The 17386-nt window shown below is 37.8% G+C and overlaps 1 protein-coding gene across 1 annotated transcript; it reads left to right on the plus strand.

The window, feature by feature from the left end:
* The first annotated feature begins 13802 nt into the window (after positions 1-13802).
* LOC127625923 (myogenin-like) lies at positions 13803-16659 on the plus strand. Its single transcript, XM_052101388.1, has 3 exons — positions 13803-15158; positions 15788-15893; positions 16049-16659. Exons 1-3 carry the CDS (start codon positions 14622-14624, stop codon positions 16165-16167), a joined length of 762 nt encoding a protein of 253 aa, XP_051957348.1. The 5' UTR covers positions 13803-14621; the 3' UTR covers positions 16168-16659.
* The last annotated feature ends 727 nt before the right edge of the window (positions 16660-17386 follow it).

Raw genomic sequence — 17386 nt, forward strand, 5'->3', positions numbered from 1 at the left:
GGTATTGGTATTGGTATTGATATCGGCGATAATAATTTGACATCTAACTAGAATCTCTATTAAAACAATGGGAATTTGTTAGGAACTATTCTGTTACTACAATTGAATCTATAACTATTCCTCCCATAATATATATTTTTTTATTATTATTTTACTCCTATTACTACATTATTTAGTATGAATCTACAAAATTTCCATCATCATACTATATTCACTAGTCACTAAAGTGTTATAACAGTAAAAGCATGGTACAGTAAGTTGTCTGAAGGACAATTCAGGGACTAGATTTAATACCCCTCAAACTTCAACTGCTGGCAGGTTTATAGAAATGTATTTGTAGATTCCATCCTAGTGACTTGAGAAAGTCACCTGTGAAGGATCAGATATCAGAACTTGCCCTGAAAGCTGTGTGAAATGTGGACGGATTCTTTAACAGCTCCAGCTTTATAAAACAAGGTTTTCTTTAAATAACAAGAATTTATGCTAAATCGGAAGAAATTAAATCTAGGATTCTGATTTCATAACATACTATTATACATAGTACATAAAGACAAGCACACACACATTCATACAACAGTATTTATAACTAGCACAAACACTTTCTTACAATGCGGGGCAGTGGATGGTGAAGAATAAGTCATTGTTTGACAGGGCCAGCTGTCAGCTCCACTCTTCCTCACGACAGGCCTTGCCTGGCCACCTGCCTAATATTCTCCAACTATGGTCACAAACTCTCTCTTCAGACCACCTCAGATTAGTGCCAAATCACATTACTTTATTGCTAATTACCATCTTGTATCGCTCAATAAAAAGTGCTCTGGTATAATTCTCAACGAACTCTATAAAGGACAACATATGATGCCTATATGAAGTATTTCAGACATACACCGTAAGTGTGAATAGAACACCATGTAGTTTTAGTTCACACATTTGAAATGACTGACTATGATTTGAATAAATGAAGTCTAAAGAGGTATAGGTGTAGCTTGCTAGTGTCAGTTCAAAGAATTGCACATTTCCTTTAATTTTCATGGTATATAAATAAAAAAATATTGTACCATTTATATAATGTGTGCACTATGGAAATGCAAGAGTGGTAAAAAATGTACGTAGATCTATCTAACCCTGATGAAATACACTCACTGAGCCCTTTATTTGGAACACTAACTTATTTGGAAGTTCCAGAAATGGTGTTGTGCTGTTGTAGCCCATCCGCCTCAAGGTTCGATGTGTTGTGCATTCTGAGATTCTATTCTGCTGATTACAATTTCTGTCCACAGAACTGCCGCTCACTGGATGTTTTTGTTTATGGCACCATTCTGAGTAAACTCTAGAGACTGTTGTGCGTGAAAATCCCAGGAGAGCAGCAGTTACAAAAATACTCAATCCAGCCCATCTGGCACCAAAAATCATACCATGGTCAAAATCACTGAGATACATTTTTTTCCCCATTCTGATGTTTGATGTGAACATTAACTGAAGCTCCTTACCTGTATCTGCATGATTTTATTCATCACACTGCTGCCACACGATTGGCTGGTTAGATAATCGCATGAATAAGTAGGTGTACAGGTGTTCCTAATAAAGTGCTCAGTGAGTGTATAACAGCTAAACCAGCCAAAGATGGTTTGCTGGTCTTCACTGCTTCAAGCTGCCCAAGATGGCACTGAGCCAACAGACCAGTCTGACTAGGCTGAGAAACTAGCAAACTACCATAACTTGTTTTTTACAGCCTGCCATGCAATAAGCTACACAAATATACTAAAATGACTCACGATGCATCTAAAATAATAATAATAAGGGTCATTGTAAGGTTGCTTTTGATCATTTGTTGCATCAGCATCACAAATCTCTCAAGGCTTTGTGGGTTATTTTAAATGCACTAATCCAAAAGAGACTGGAAAAAAAACAGCTTGGTGTCCAAGCAGTGGCACATCCAATGCCGCTCTGATGGCATGAACATGCCACAGACATGTCAGCACATCTACAACATAACTGTCATTTTATGTCATCCCAACGCCCTACAAAAACACTTGGCAAAATGCCATTCTAGCCAGCGGCTCCTAAAACCAATAAAAAAAACCCTCTATGCTTTCAAACACAGTATATAGGTTGTATTACTTTTATTTAGGAAAACATCTTAAATGGAACCTGTCTTTGTTCATCAACCCATTGAAGTCAGTCAGGAATATGCGTGGTATCTGTGTCACTTTCCTTCATTTGCATTCCAGTCTGGCAAAAGTCAGAGATGTTTACACTGGACTCTGTTTATGTCTCCTCAAGTCTCACCATGTCTTCGATGTTGTCTAACTATTTGGTCGCTCCAGAAACCGAAGTGCTATATTTGTGTTACTGATGACATAGGAGAAGGTCATTGGAGCTTGGGGTCAGATATAAACATTGTGAGACAAGCAGATAAGCTTGTAGGCCATATTTTTACTCTACCAATAAAGCTTTCCTTAACGCCCCATGTGGAATCCAGACATGGCTAACAAACAAAATTAGGACCGTTGCCGGCATTGTTTCCGCAAAAACATTTTAATGCAGTCCCATCCAAGCTCTGCCCGGCCGTTGGATCAAATGGATGTCATAGACAAGTAGAACTGATCACAAATGTTTGACTGCAAAAGTTTTTGATTTCAGCACACTCTTCCGTGGAATGATAAGCATTAACTGCTGACAATAAAAAAAAGCCCAAATGAAGGGAATACATGTCTTTGAAATCTTGATTCCAAATACCAAAGACTAATTTTAGGTCCACAAACTGCAGAGGAAAAAATAATTTAAAGTATGCTATTCCTAGATCCATTCCTGGATATTCATGTCATTGAGGCAACAATGTAGGCCTGCGAGTGGCAATCAAATGGAATTCAGCAAGTCATTCATGGAATACACACCCTGTTATGTGGAATAAAATAGAATAGATTTCTGGAAACTTGTAACTTTGATCTTGACCAGCATTGAAAACAATTCACAGGAAGCCGAAGTCACTGGTGATCCACTTCTAGCAGTAATAGGCCTACACCACTTGGAAATTTAAATGTGCTTTTTTTCCATTATGTCTCTTGAAGGATAATGTGGCATATTATGATGTTTAATGGGTTTGTCAGCTGTTGTTAATAGGTGTTTCCACCAACTCCCCACATGGACAAGGCATGATGATGCTCTTAGAAAGTATCGTTAACGGCTTGTCTGCTCTATTTAAATGACCCATGGAGATGCCTGAGTCACACTGCCACAGTTTAAGGATGTGATTAATAGTTTTCCACATGCATCTGATACTGTTGTAGAATGCATACTAATTGGAGACATATCGCTTATGGAAATAATGCATCCCTGAACAATTGAGGTTGAAAATAAGGATAACACTTCTGATTAAAAAATCTATAAAGAGCTAAAGGGATTAACAGCAAATTATTTATTCTCTTAGATAATTGCTGTATAAGAGTTATTTTCCTTAAAGGCATAGTTCACCCAAAATCTAAATTCAATCATCACTCCCATATTTTTAAAAACCCCAACTTTCTTTCTTTTTCTTAACACAAAGGAATACATTTTGAACAAATGATGTGCTCAGTTTATGGTGATCACTTCTTCAAGCCTAAACTGGTCATGAGAATCAGCAGCAGGGACTGTTGGGTAGTAAAGTGCTAGGAGCTCGCACCAATGGAGGCTCAGTCAAAGAGTGCACAAAGGCTGCAAATAAGGCTCGTGAGCACCCTTCTGAACAATAAATTGTCAAACGGGACACCCTACGTTCTCGTGGACTTCACAGGGATTCAAAATGAAGGCAAAGAGACTGCAAGTCCATATCAAGTGTGCCATTTGGGACAGGGCCTATGTGTTATTATGTTCCCCTGAACTCGTTCAACGTCATCATTCACTGCGAAGTACAATTACAATACTCAAGAACACAATGACTGAGAATTGATCAAATTACCCAGATGTGTTCTTGATCAGGCCGAATATCAAGGATGCATTGAATAGTGACTTGTGGGCAAGAACCCATTTGAAGTACCAGAAGTCATAGCGGCATTACGATGGCAGACGAAGGCATTTATCATTGTCTTGTCAACCCTCAAGAGTTTCCTGCTGTAAAGTCTGCCAGCTTGTGAGAGTCGTAATTCTCAGCAAACATTTGTCGTTTCGTCTTTGGCCATGTTCACACTACAGCAAAATGTGGCACAAATTAGTTTTTTTCACTCACATATGACACAGATCTGTTAAGTAGATGACGGTGTGAACAGTCACAACAAGCACATGGAATCTGTGGAATCATGCAATTCCCAAAATGCCACTTTCATATGTGGAAATAAATTGGATACTCATCTGATTTTTTTCCAATGTGCCTCACACGTGAAGAGCCAGGTTGGATTTAATGCGACTGTTTACATCAATCTATCTCAACATTCAACATTTCCATGTCTGATTTACCCTCTGTATGTAGGCCCATTTTGGTTAAATATATTTAATTGCAAATCATATCTTTTCTAGTAAACAAATCACATCCTTAATAAATAATAGGCTTCAAGAGTTGGGTTCTGCGATGTGTTTGGAAGGCATGTAAATAGTAAAACATGTACATGAAAAAACACTGGACAGAGATATATTTATGTCAAAGTGCTCTTTACTCTTGTCACTCACACACACAAAAAAAACCTCTTCTTGACTAACCTTACATAACAATGCATTTATTTTTTAATGGCTAGTTAGGTAGATGCTTCGCAGGAACTGTTATACACATACGGGCCAGTTTAGAAGCATTGGCTGTTGAGACCAGTGTCTGTTATGGGCTGCATTTTAAATGTTGTATGTGTTGAATTCACACAAGATCAGTAAATTATGCTTTTTTTAACCACTCGATTATGATTTAAATATATATGCAGTAGAAAATGCACAATTTGTCTTGTTGACATTCTGAATTTGTGGCACTAATGCACTTACAAGCTATAAGCGGCCATAATACACACCGATTACACTCTGTTATTGTAGTTTATGATGACACTGATACAACTGCAAAGACTGATGTGTAAAAGAGTGTTAATGGGAGAAATACTGCCAAAAGAATGGAGATAAGAGGTAAAGTATGTAAATGTAGGTCAATTTGCACCAGAGCGCTTATAACTGTATGCCAGTATGTTCATGTTGACTGATCTTGCCTAAATGAACACCGTGAATGAGAATTAGCTGCCTCAAGGCAGGTGAAGCTCTAGGTCACACCTACCAATGATGTGGACCAATGGCAGTGAGAAGGTGTTTAGCAGCAGGTAAGAAGTTTTCCTAAATGTTTGCCCAGGCGAGCTGTTACAAACCACCGAAACAAACTCAAAAAAACATTTTTGACCAGATTTTTTTTCTAAATGAGGACACACCCATTCGTTCTTCGATTTCGTATGAAGTATATCGAGGCCTTTAATCTTCCATGTGATTGGATCAGTCAATCTGAGCCCACTATCAACATTTTTTCATAACAAACTTATTTGCCCCATAAAGCACAACTACAACATGTGTTTTATGGGGACCTTTAGCCCCTGTAACAGGGAAGGCATTTTACCCCAAATACTATTCTTTTACTTATTGGACATTTATTAAAAAACTTTTGATTTAATCACCTTGAAAGAAACCTATATTACATTTTGTCTCAAAATAAATGTAATAACATACATTTACAACATTTGAAAAATTATTAAATATTAGATCAAATGATCTTAAAATCAAACTTTAGACATTGCACTTGATGACCTCATGGATCAGGAACATTTTTCAGTGCATAGTGACAAACAGGTGTTAAGGAAAGTAATGTGGTAATTTTTGTTGTCGTTTAGTGTATTGGGAGAAAACAAAATCAAAAGTGCCTTTTCCCCTGGGGAAAATGTGGCCCCTATGTACCTTACCGTAGATTTGGCCAGTAGCAAACCCTTAGCAACCACCCTCAATACCTGGATCAGCCGCATAGCAACTTGCTAAAAACACCCAGAAGACCTGATTAACCCCCTAGCATTTTGATGGTGACTTACACTGGCAAGTACCATTTACAATGTAAAACCCCAGATTAACACATTCTTTCAATCATTGAAAGAATCATTGTTTAATTTAATTTTAAATACACCATTTTAAGATTTACACAAAGCAGCAATCACCATGTAATTGATCATTTTTATAATACAACTTCTCCTACGTAAAGTCACAATGAGCCCTTTCAAGTTCAAGTGTCCCTGACTACCAGCCTGTGCGCCAGAAACACTGGTTTATCACGGGGGATTGAGTAGATCCTCAATCGGACAGATGATATCAGTCTATTTGAGTGGGTCTTAGGTGTAAGGCGACATGGTGTGTTGCCCTGTCACTGAAAACAGTGCGCTACTTCTCCTCACTGACAAGCAGCAGCACATTGCGGGACAGCTGGCAGAAAAGGAGGAGGAGATGGGGGGGAATTGGCTTCTTGTGAAGAAATGCCCAGAACGTGGCTGCATTAGCCATGGAATGTTCACTCTTCGTTCATATTTGGCTCTCAACCCCTAGAAAGATATTAAGGCCTCCGTTATGGCTTTCAGGAGAGTAGCGACTGGAACAGATGCTTGGATCCTCTGGGTTGGAGTGCTGAATTGGCCCTGCGACAGGTTCAAGTCTTAACAGGGGTGTTTTTATACAGTAACATTTCAAGCACTTCTGTTATGGCTCTTAAGTATACCTCATCAAATAAGTGCCAATACAGACTCTAGAAACTGGGCAAGTGTCTGTTTGTCTGTCTGTCCCTTTGTCAGCCTGTCTGTCCATGTCCAAATCAAAGCATTTCTAAATCTGCCCTTTCGTCAGTCTGTCTGTTATATCTTAAAATGTCTTCTATGTTCTCTAGATGTATGTGTGACGCTCTTGTTCTACCCGCTCCGTACGGGACTCGAACCTAGGTCTCCGGCATGGGAGGCGGGTGCTCTAACAAGGAGGCTAAAGGCTACAGCCTCTAGCGTCAGTCGCTAGTGCTGGCTCCGGGTCACGGCACCAATGTAACCGTATGTTTCTGTAGTCTGCGTTGTGTTGGAAATCAGTGAAGAATGACAAGAGAGCGCTGAATTGGATCTGCATTACGTTCTTAGATGAGTATATCAGGTCATATGTTTATTTTTAATGATAAAATATCAGTTTCTACAGTTCTGCTTGATGTCACCGAGTCTAAATTGTTTTAATAAAGGTTTCCTATGTTTTACTGTCTGTATGGCCCTCAGTGGAGGCTTTTAAGTCAGAGAGAAACAGTAGTGGACAGGGCCTTACAATACGATAGTCACTGGGCTCTTTTATCAGGTTATAATCCTCTACAACAAACAGAATGGAAAGCATGTGCGTGTGCAGCTGTCGGTGTCTTAGTGCAAGTGGTGTCATGTTAAGTCACATGAATGGTCATGGCTCTCTGTGTACCATGACTGCCTCACCCCTTAGAGGCACGCTACTCAATGTTAGTAAATGCCTCTCTCCAAGAGACCACAAACAAATCGGCCTCACTGTAGGACAGAAAGACAATTAACCTTGCAAGTAAAACTGACTCACTCATCTGGAAATGCGACATGATGACTTGTGTTTTTATAAAGTGAGAGAGCAAGTTAAAAATGAGAACACAACATATGTAAAGTAACATGCTCACAGGGTTTACAGGAATAGTTCACACAAAAATGAAAATTATCTTGTTAATGTCATTCCAAACACATATGACATTCTTTCATCTGCAGAACACAAAATTAGATGTTTTATGGAATATTGCTAGGGCTCAAAACAACACAAGTTCTTGCCTGTCACGTTTGACACTATCAATAAGCTTCACTTTGCTGCGCTCATGAATGTGCAATGGACGTCAAGATTTTCACTGAAAAGGGGCTTCAGGTTTTTTCTCAGTAAAATCTATCTTATGCCATGAGAAGACTTGGAATATGAAGCCGAGTGGCATGGATTACATTTTTTTTATACTTTTGGGTCCTTTTCTAAGGTTGAAAGTGAGTCACTATTGAACTGAAAAGACGGACCCATCTTTTATGTTCCACATAAGAGGGAAAGTCATATGGGTTTTATATGACATGAAGGTGAGTAAACTATGACAGAATTTTCATTTTTGGGTGAACCATTCCTCTTAAAGGTGGAAGTGTCAAATTCAAACTTTGGACTCTTCATTAATAAAGTTATCACCTTCATTAAATAAATCGGGATCACCTAAAAATTTTCACTTTCACACTAAGATTTGCTGCGATGACAATACACATAAAAAGCAATGAAAACTACACTACTGTAAACAAACATTCTCGGGTGTGCGCCAGATTCAAATAGGTGAAGAGGAACTTTTTCAGTGAATAAAGACGTATATTTCACTCTGTTTCTCACACAACACTATTGTATGTTTTTAAAAGACTTAAAATATGGTGCACGAGTGATATGGGAGGCTTGAATGGTGTATTTTCCGTTTTTTTTGTGTGTGCTTTCGGAACCTGACGGTCACAATTATTATTTTGTTTTATTATTATTCCATTCTACGGTTAAAATATGGTGTCTTATGGTTTTAGAATGACTTCTCATGAGCATAAATGATGACAGAAATTTTATTTTTGGGTGAGCTTTTACACAACATCAAAACAATTAACATTTCTCTTGCAGTAAGCTATAGAAATTCATGCAGTTATCCAATTTTTGCTTTTGTTTTTTTATTGTGTTTCAAGGAGTGTTGGTTGCTTCTTCATATTTTTGAGACACTGCAGACATAACATCAGAAATTAGAGTAAATAATTTATCAATGTGATAATGCAGAGTGAATATAGGATATTTTAAGGAAAATGAGCCTATAGTCAACGTACGTGACCATTGTTTTTAACAGCCTGCCGTTTCGCGATAAATTGATGAAATATTTTAAATGGCTTATATGATGAAACTAGAGACTTCTCTTTGGACTCAAACAGGTTTAAATGTAAAAAAAAGTCATAAGATTTCTAGGTTTATTAGGTTCTTTAGGTTTTATTAGATGTAGTTTTGTTGCCATTTCTCCGAAAGACAAACTCTTTGGCGTGCCATGTTGTGACAACATTGCGCCATGTTGTTTTGTGACATGACTGTGTGTGGAAAGTTTAACCCTTTAATGACAGCCTAGAGTCTCCTGAACTGAGATCATCGGTTTAAATGAAATGAAATAATGCATAGCCTATAGCAAAGCCAAAAAGTAATACTACGCAAGTGGCACGGTGTCTCAGGAGGATATATATATATACACTTGAAGTCAGAACTTTACATACACCTTAACCAAATACATTTCAACACAGTTTTTCACAATTCCTGACATTTAATCTTAGAAAACATTCCCTGTCTTAGGCCAGTTAGATTTGTTGTAGAGAGAATGATTTATTTCAGCCTTTATTTCTTTCATCAAATTCCCAGAGGGTCAGAAGTTCACATACACTTTGTTAGTATTTGGTAGCATTGCCTTAAAATTGTTTAACTTGGGTCAAACTTTTTGGGTAACCTTACACAAGCTTCTCACAATAAGATGCTGGAATTTTGGACCAATTCCTCCAGACAGAATTGGTGTAACGGAGTCAGGTTTGTAGGCCCCCTTTGCTCGCATACATTTCGTCAGTTCTGCCCACAAATTTTGGATGGGATCGGATTGAGGTCAGGGCTTTGTGATGGCCACTCCAATACCTTGACTTTGTTGTCCTTAAGCCATTAAGGTATGGAGGTATGCTTGGGGCCATTGTCCATTTTGAAGACCCATTTGCGACCAAACTTTAACTTCCTGGCTGATTTCTTGAGATGTTGCTTCAATTTATCCACATAATTTTCCATCCTCATTATGCCATCTATTTTGTGAAGTGCACCAGTCCCCCCTGCAGCAAATCACCCTCACAACATGATGCCGCCACCCCCATGCTACATGATTGAGATGGTGTTCTTCGGCTTGTAATCCTCACCCTTTTTCCTCCAAATATAACGATGGTCATTATGGCCAAACAGTTATAATTTTGTTTCATTAGACCAAAGGACATTTCTCCAAAAAGTAAAATCTTTGTCCCCATGTGCAAACAGTAGTCTGGCTTTTTAATGGTGATTTTGGAGAAGTGGCTTCTTCCTTGCTGAGCAACTTTTCAGGTTATGTCGATATAGGACTCTACTGTGGATATAGATACTTGTCTACCTGTTTCCTCCAGCATATTCACAAGGTTCTTTGCTGTTGTTCTGGGATTGATTTGCACTCTTCCAAACAAACCATGATCATCTCTAGGAGACAGATTGCATCTCCTTCCTGAGCGGTATGATGGCTGTGTATTCCTATGGTGATTATTCTTGCGTACTATTGTTTCATAAGATGAACGTGGTACCTTCAGGCATTTGGAAATTGCTCCAAAGGATGAACCAGACTTGTGGAGGTCCACAATTTTTTTCACAATTTCTTTTGATTTTCACATGATGTCAAGCAAAGAGGCACTGAGTTTGAAGATAGGCCTTAAAATACATCCACAGGTACACCTCCAATTCAGTACGCCTTCTATCAGAAGCTAACTGGCAAATTGTTTAAAGGCTTGACATAATTTTCTGGAATTTTCCAAGCTGCTTAAAGGCACAGTTAACGTAGTGTATGTAAACTTCTGACCCACTGGAATGGTGATATAGTCAATTAAAAGTGAACCTTTTAACCTAAGTGTATGTAAACTACTGATTTCAACTGTGTACACGAATTGGCTACATCACTGTACTTTCCTCTCCACCAATAGCTGGTGTGTGGTGAGCTTTCTGGTGCACTGTGACTGTGTTTTTCTGTGTTTGATTATGTTTTATGTTGTTTTAAGTTCATATTTATCATTAAAGTTTATGTTGACTGTTTAGCTGGTTCCCACTTCCTCCTTGCCCACCTTTACCTGTTACATATGTAAAGCATTTTGAGTGCCTAGAAAAGCACTATATTAATGTAAGGAGTTATTATTATTATTAGAATGAGTTACACACCAACGTTTACTACAAATTACTTACATTCACATTGAGCATTAGTAACATTCATGTTTGCTAATAAGCACCACTAATAAATGTGAGAAACTTTCACGCTGTCAAAAACACACAAAATATATAAAATGCTGAGAAAGTACTTTCCTCTCCAGTAAGAGATTCTGGGTGGTGTTGTGTGTTTGTGTGCATGTGTGGTTGTATGGAACTGTCACCCTGCCATCCCCAGAATCTGCTGACAGTAGGTTCAGGCAGGTCTGGGGTTAGCGACTCCGACACGCTGCTCCCCTGCAGCCTAGAGAGCCACAGAGGCCCCATTGTGCTCCTTGAACCATCAGTGATCATCCATCACATTTTAACCTGACAGCCAACTGCACTGCCTCCTAATCCTGCCAGGGATGGAGGCTTGAATTACCATGACGAGAGCACCATGGGGCTTCATGTTTTGGACCGGTTCTTGACAATGCCAGAAGGCACCTTTCTGAAGTTCTGAAACAGGGCTTGTATTCACAAAGATTGAATCTTACCACTAGGAGTTCTCCAAAGAGTTACTTCTTGCTTAAAACCTATTCACAAAACTGCTAAGAGCAAGTTTTACTAAGTACACTTTAAGACAAGAGTAAGGCGGTGATGACATCGCTGCTATGAATGACATCCCGTTTTATGATCACGCTCTTTTATTTTGCCCAATGTGATTGGTAGACAGGGAACCACTATTTGTCAGCTAAGACACAAAGATAGATAGCTAGATAGCTAGATAGCTAGATAGATAGCTAGCTAGATAGATAGATAGATAGATAGATAGATAGATAGATAGATAGATAGATAGATAGATAGATAGATAGATAGATAGATAGATAGATAGATCATTTTGATGTGGCTAGGGAGTGCAGAGTTGTCAAAACCATTTATCACTGGTGTAATTGTGTTGTTTCAGTTTGTGGGAGAGGTACCTCTAAATAAATTTACATGAATGAAAACCCTCACGATTGAAGCGATAATGTCAATATTATAATATTTATAATATTATAGTATTATTAAAATACATCAACTCAATTGTGATTCAGGCTATACTTTTTTAAATGGGCAATGTCATAATAATATTTGAATATATATTTTTTAATGGGGATTTACGACAGCAGCTATGCTTTGGCTAGTTTGTAAGTCACGCTTAGGGAGTTAGAAGTCCTCAGGATGACTTCTGAGCTGTTGTGGGTTTAGGAGAAACTTATAGCATTATGCTTCATGAATTACTCTTAGATAAACAATTTTTCACATCTTAAAATTAGGAGTGGCAAGCCCCTAATTTGTAAGAGTCGCTCCTACATTAACATTTTCACATTCCCAGGTCTCCAGCGCTACATTCTTCAATGAAAGAGCTAGAACTCTGAACGGATCTAAAAGGATTCCAGTATTTGGGATACAGCCACCAATAACAATGTAGGAGTGGAAAGCATACTGACACTCAGTGAAAATATCATGGTGAAAAACCCCCTTCACCGTGTACTACATGAACTATATGAATAGCTGTGGTGGTGTCAGTAACCATAAATAAGCCAGTGGATTCATTAGGGGACATAGCGGAAGCTCTTCCGAATTAGCATGTGAGCTATGAGCCCAGACAAGTCCATTAGGGATTTCCAGCCTCCAGAGAGCCTGACTCACTGTTTGAGGTCATGGGCGATAAATGTGTACCTTACCGAAGCAATGTCATATATTACAGGTGAAGTGGAAAATATTTGTACACTTTAGGACCTTTAAGTCACACTTAAATATGTCAGAATGCCATTGAATTAGATAAGAGAACATCAATGTGGCATTTGCAGAGAAATTCTGCTAGAGCTTTAATCAGAACTAAATTCACTTGAGTATTTTCATCTTGCTTTCCAGTAATATATCTAAACATTCTTGAAACAAGGTACATTTATTTGAGAAACAAAATGAACCAAGATATTTTTACTTGTTTTCAGATGTCCTGTTCATGCACAAAATGCGTTTATTTTTAACACTTTAGAAAATATATATTTTTGATTTATGCTCTTGTTTTAAGAGATTTCTCTAAAAACAAGACTTACTGTATGTCATTACATTTCTCCAGTAATGTTTTCTTGTTTTAAGAATGGTTAGATATTTTTTACTCCAAAATAAGACAAAAACAAATACTCAAAAGGGAGCTGGGTTTTACAATTATTTTCAACTAATTTCAAGGCCATTTTAATGTATGTATGAAGTCAGTTCACCTCAAGTTCACAAAGATGCCCTAGCTGAGTACCCACATGTTATGGACATAATAATATGAAATATATGAAATAAAATAAATTGAAAGTGTCTCAATACAAAAAATCTATTGTTTTGTTATTTCAAACCTAAAAAATACTTTTTGTGAAATGTTTTGCTTTTTTTTTTTTTTTTTTTGTATATTTATGCTGTATTTCTTAACAGTAAATGACACTTTGTTTGACATTTAGTTTTTTTTAATGCAAATGCAATTAAATTAATACATTTTTAAATGTGGTTTAAAGCAACATTCCTGGTTCAATACAAGGTAAGCTCATTCGACAGCATTTGTGGCATGCTTTTTTTTAGCACAAACATTTATTTTGACTTGCCCCTCCTTTTCTTTAACATGTTGTCAAACATTTAAACTTTAAACCCTCCAAAAATGGGCACAATTCACTTCCATTATAAGTGATTTTTGCTTCTTTTTTTAAAAGAAAATAATGGATGAAAATGATTTGACATTATGCCACAGATGCTGTCGATTGAGCTTAACTTGTATTGAACCCGGAATAAGTGTCCAAACACTTTGGGGCCACTAAAAATAATAGCTACCACTACAAGACAATATTTTATGAGACACGCAGAATAGAACAGCAAGAGAGTTCATGGACAAAGATTGAGCAGATGATTAAAAAAAGATTGGCATATAGCATACAAGCAGAACTTTTAAGTTATGTGGAACTTAAAAGCATAAAAACGGCATGGTCACCAGGGAAATTACCAATTTGATTTATTGCATTGTCTCTGCAACTTCTATACAGTGTGAGTGAAAGCAGTTTAGGAGACCATTACTATTCACCCTCTTTAATAAATAATTCTGGCTGAGCTAGACAAATAATTAAGTGGTATTAATACATAACAGTGATAACTAAACAGAACTTGTCTACCTTAGGGTGATACTGTCTGATGACAAAGATTTAAATCAGTTAATTAAAGAGCCATAGTGGATCTTTTATATCTGCTGTAGTCTGTTTGAATTCCATGGCACACGGATTATGTTCCTGGACTTTCAACAGCGGCCTGACGCCGGTCTTGAAGCAAACCGGTCCCAAATCCCCAGAAGATTGGGGAATGAAAAGGGATGTAAAGTTTAGATATGTGGCAACAGCTAAACGCCGGGTCAGGTTTCTCAGAGCCCTGGCTATATTTAACCTACTGATCTAACACCAGGCAGAGTGTTTAAATGCCACCACTGCAGTTGGTGCGGAGCAGTTGTCGTCCACAGATCTTCTTCGGCACGAGCTCAGCCTAGGGATTCGTGTTCAGTGCATACATACACACACACAAGCTCACAAGGACCGGAAAGGACCTATTCCTCGTATTCAGAGAAGACAGAACAGAGCCAGTGGACTCTACATCAATTCCAACTGAAAGACATGGAGCTTTTTGAGACCAACCCCTACTTCTTTGCAGACCAGCGGTTTTATGAAGGTGGCGATAACTTCTTCGCCTCCAGGGTCACTGGAGGCTTTGACCAAGCAGGATATCAGGATAGAAGCTCCATGATGGGGTTGTGTGGGGATGGAAGGCTGCTGTCATCTGGCGTGGGACTGGAGGACAAACCGTCCCCATCTTCCAGCTTGGGTCTGTCCATGTCTCCTCACCAGGAGCAGCAGCACTGTCCGGGTCAGTGTCTTCCCTGGGCCTGCAAGGTTTGTAAGCGCAAAACGGTGTCAATGGATCGTCGGAAAGCTGCCACTATGAGGGAGAAGAGGAGGCTGAAGAAGGTGAATGAGGCCTTTGAGGCTCTCAAGAGAAGCACACTGATGAATCCCAACCAGAGGTTGCCTAAAGTGGAAATCCTACGCAGTGCCATCCAGTACATCGAGAGACTGCAGGCTCTGGTGAGCTCTCTCAACCAGCAGGAACATGAACAGAACAGCCTAAATTACAGCACCGCAGCTCCACAGAGGGTGAGTGAAGCTAAGGAGATCAGGGGCAGGTGTTCAGAGCGCTTGTTCAAGTAACAAGGGATGGTTGATTGACAGATACACTATTTAATGTACTTTCATAGTATGCACCTTATAAAGAGCAAATATGCCAAGGATATTGACAAAGTTCTTCACATGAATTAAGTTGGTGATATACTGACGTTACAAAGGATAATGGAGAAGTATCAATTGAATACCCAATTTAATAAGAGAAAATTGAAAATCAGACTTTGTTCTTTAAATGATTCCAGAAATTGCCACTTCAGCTGTATTTGTGAGCATTCATGATGTAATTTATCAAAATGTTGCACTAGTAGTTAAAGTCTGTTTGTTGAAACTGTAAAATCTCTTTGTTTCCAAAAGTTGGTTTATTTCTCATAATATTAATTTTAATGGCATATAAATCTTTTAACATGGTCATTTTAACCAAATGTCAATGTACAGTTGACATTGTGAATGCAAATAATAGCTAGCAGAGTGCACTGCTTGTTCCATGGATTGCTTATGATTTTATGGTTCTGACAGTGTTGGAGGTCCAGTGTTTGGGTGGGGAAGGTGGTGGCATGACTTACAGTAGTGTGTGTGTGTGTGTGTGTGTGTGTGCGCAACAGGTGTCCTCCTCCAGCGAGCAGGGCTCAGGCAGCACCTGCTGTAGCAGTCCAGAGTGGAGCAGCACGTCGGACCATTGCGCCCCAGCCTACAGCTCCACCCACGAGGGTAAGACCACCAAACCTATACTAACTTGCCTGACAAATAAAAATGAAGATTATACACACAAAAAATGATTAACAAAGTCCACTTCATATGAGCATAAAAATGAAAGTTTGAATGACTTGCCTGACAAATGTATGACAATGTTCTAATTTCTTTAGTTCTCCTGAACGACGACTCCTCGGAGCAGACCAACCTGAGGTCTCTGACTTCTATTGTGGACAGCATTACGGGAACAGACACCACTGCAGTCCCCTATTCAGTGGACATTAGCAAATAAATGAGGTTGACCACAACATGATGCTCAGACCACCTTTCAGCAATCATAACAGCACTATCTACTGCACCCGAGGTGAATTAAGAACCTTATAAAAGTCATAAAACCCTTGGGGGCATTATTTCCAGACAAATCTAGAGGTCCATATTAGTATATTTCCAAGTGTTTTTTTAAATCTCTGTTGGAATAAAAAAGAATTTCAAATAAGCCTAATTCCTGCTGAAACTTAACACATGCAGGTGGATATTTTGATAGTTTGTCCTTTCCTTTTGATTCCTGAGTTTTCAGTCTATTTGTGTGTGCTTTATGCTTACCAACAAAACTGTATTTATGGGTCCAATGTTTTACTCCATGGTTTTGACCAAGTTCTGCTTAATTTAAACTAGTTCTGAATGCCAGTCATGTAAATATGTTCCTATTTTCTACAGAGTGGTTTTGTTATTTTATTTTCTATTTTTTTCTGAGTGTTTGGAATTATTTATTTCGACTTTTACAATAAAGATTGTTGTGTATTTGTATATATTTATTTCAAATCCTATTTTTAACCTCTAAACAACTGGTAACACTACAATAAGGTTCCATTCATTAACATTTGTTAATGCATTGGGTATCATGAACTAACAATTAACAATATATTTTTTACAGCATTAATTAATCTTTGTTAATGTTAGTTAATACAAATACAAATGTTCATTGTTAGTTAATGTTAGTTTGTAGAGAATTAACTAATGTTAACATTTCACTCTTGATTTTAAAATTACATTTCTATATGCTGAAATTAGCATTATCTAAGATTAATAAATTCTGTAAAATTATTTTCCATTGTTAGTTCATGTTAACTAACGTTAGACACCTTATTGTAAAGTGTTACCAAACAACTTCAGTACATAAAAAACCTAAAGTTAAAAAAGCCACAAAATATCAAACATCAAATCAATCAGATTTCTAACAAAGTCCATGAAATTATTTAGATTATACATAAGGTAAATATTTATTTGATATACTCATATATACTTTATTCTCTGTGACAGCTTTTTACATTTAAAGTGCAAAAAAAAAAAAGATAAGCATTATCTGAGCAGTACTATCAAATTTCACATTGAAAGAAAGAAAAATAATTAACTACTCTTTACAGAATTATATACAGTACACCAATTATATACAACAGTAAACCTTACATGCAAAAAAATAAACTGAGTGAGGGAATGAGAGAGAGAGAGAG

The sequence above is a fragment of the Xyrauchen texanus genome, chromosome 32 (assembly GCF_025860055.1).
Source record: "Xyrauchen texanus isolate HMW12.3.18 chromosome 32, RBS_HiC_50CHRs, whole genome shotgun sequence".
Taxonomy (NCBI): domain Eukaryota; kingdom Metazoa; phylum Chordata; class Actinopteri; order Cypriniformes; family Catostomidae; genus Xyrauchen; species Xyrauchen texanus.

Bases quoted from the DNA above. Each gene is read 5' to 3' on its own strand.
- LOC127625923 (XM_052101388.1), top strand. From the start codon at position 14,622: ATGGAGCTTTTTGAGACCAACCCCTACTTCTTTGCAGACCAGCGGTTT. The intron at 15,159-15,787 runs GTGAGTGAAGCT...TGTGCGCAACAG, and splicing joins GCACCGCAGCTCCACAGAGG to GTGTCCTCCTCCAGCGAGCA. The intron at 15,894-16,048 runs GTAAGACCACCA...TAATTTCTTTAG, and splicing joins CTACAGCTCCACCCACGAGG to TTCTCCTGAACGACGACTCC.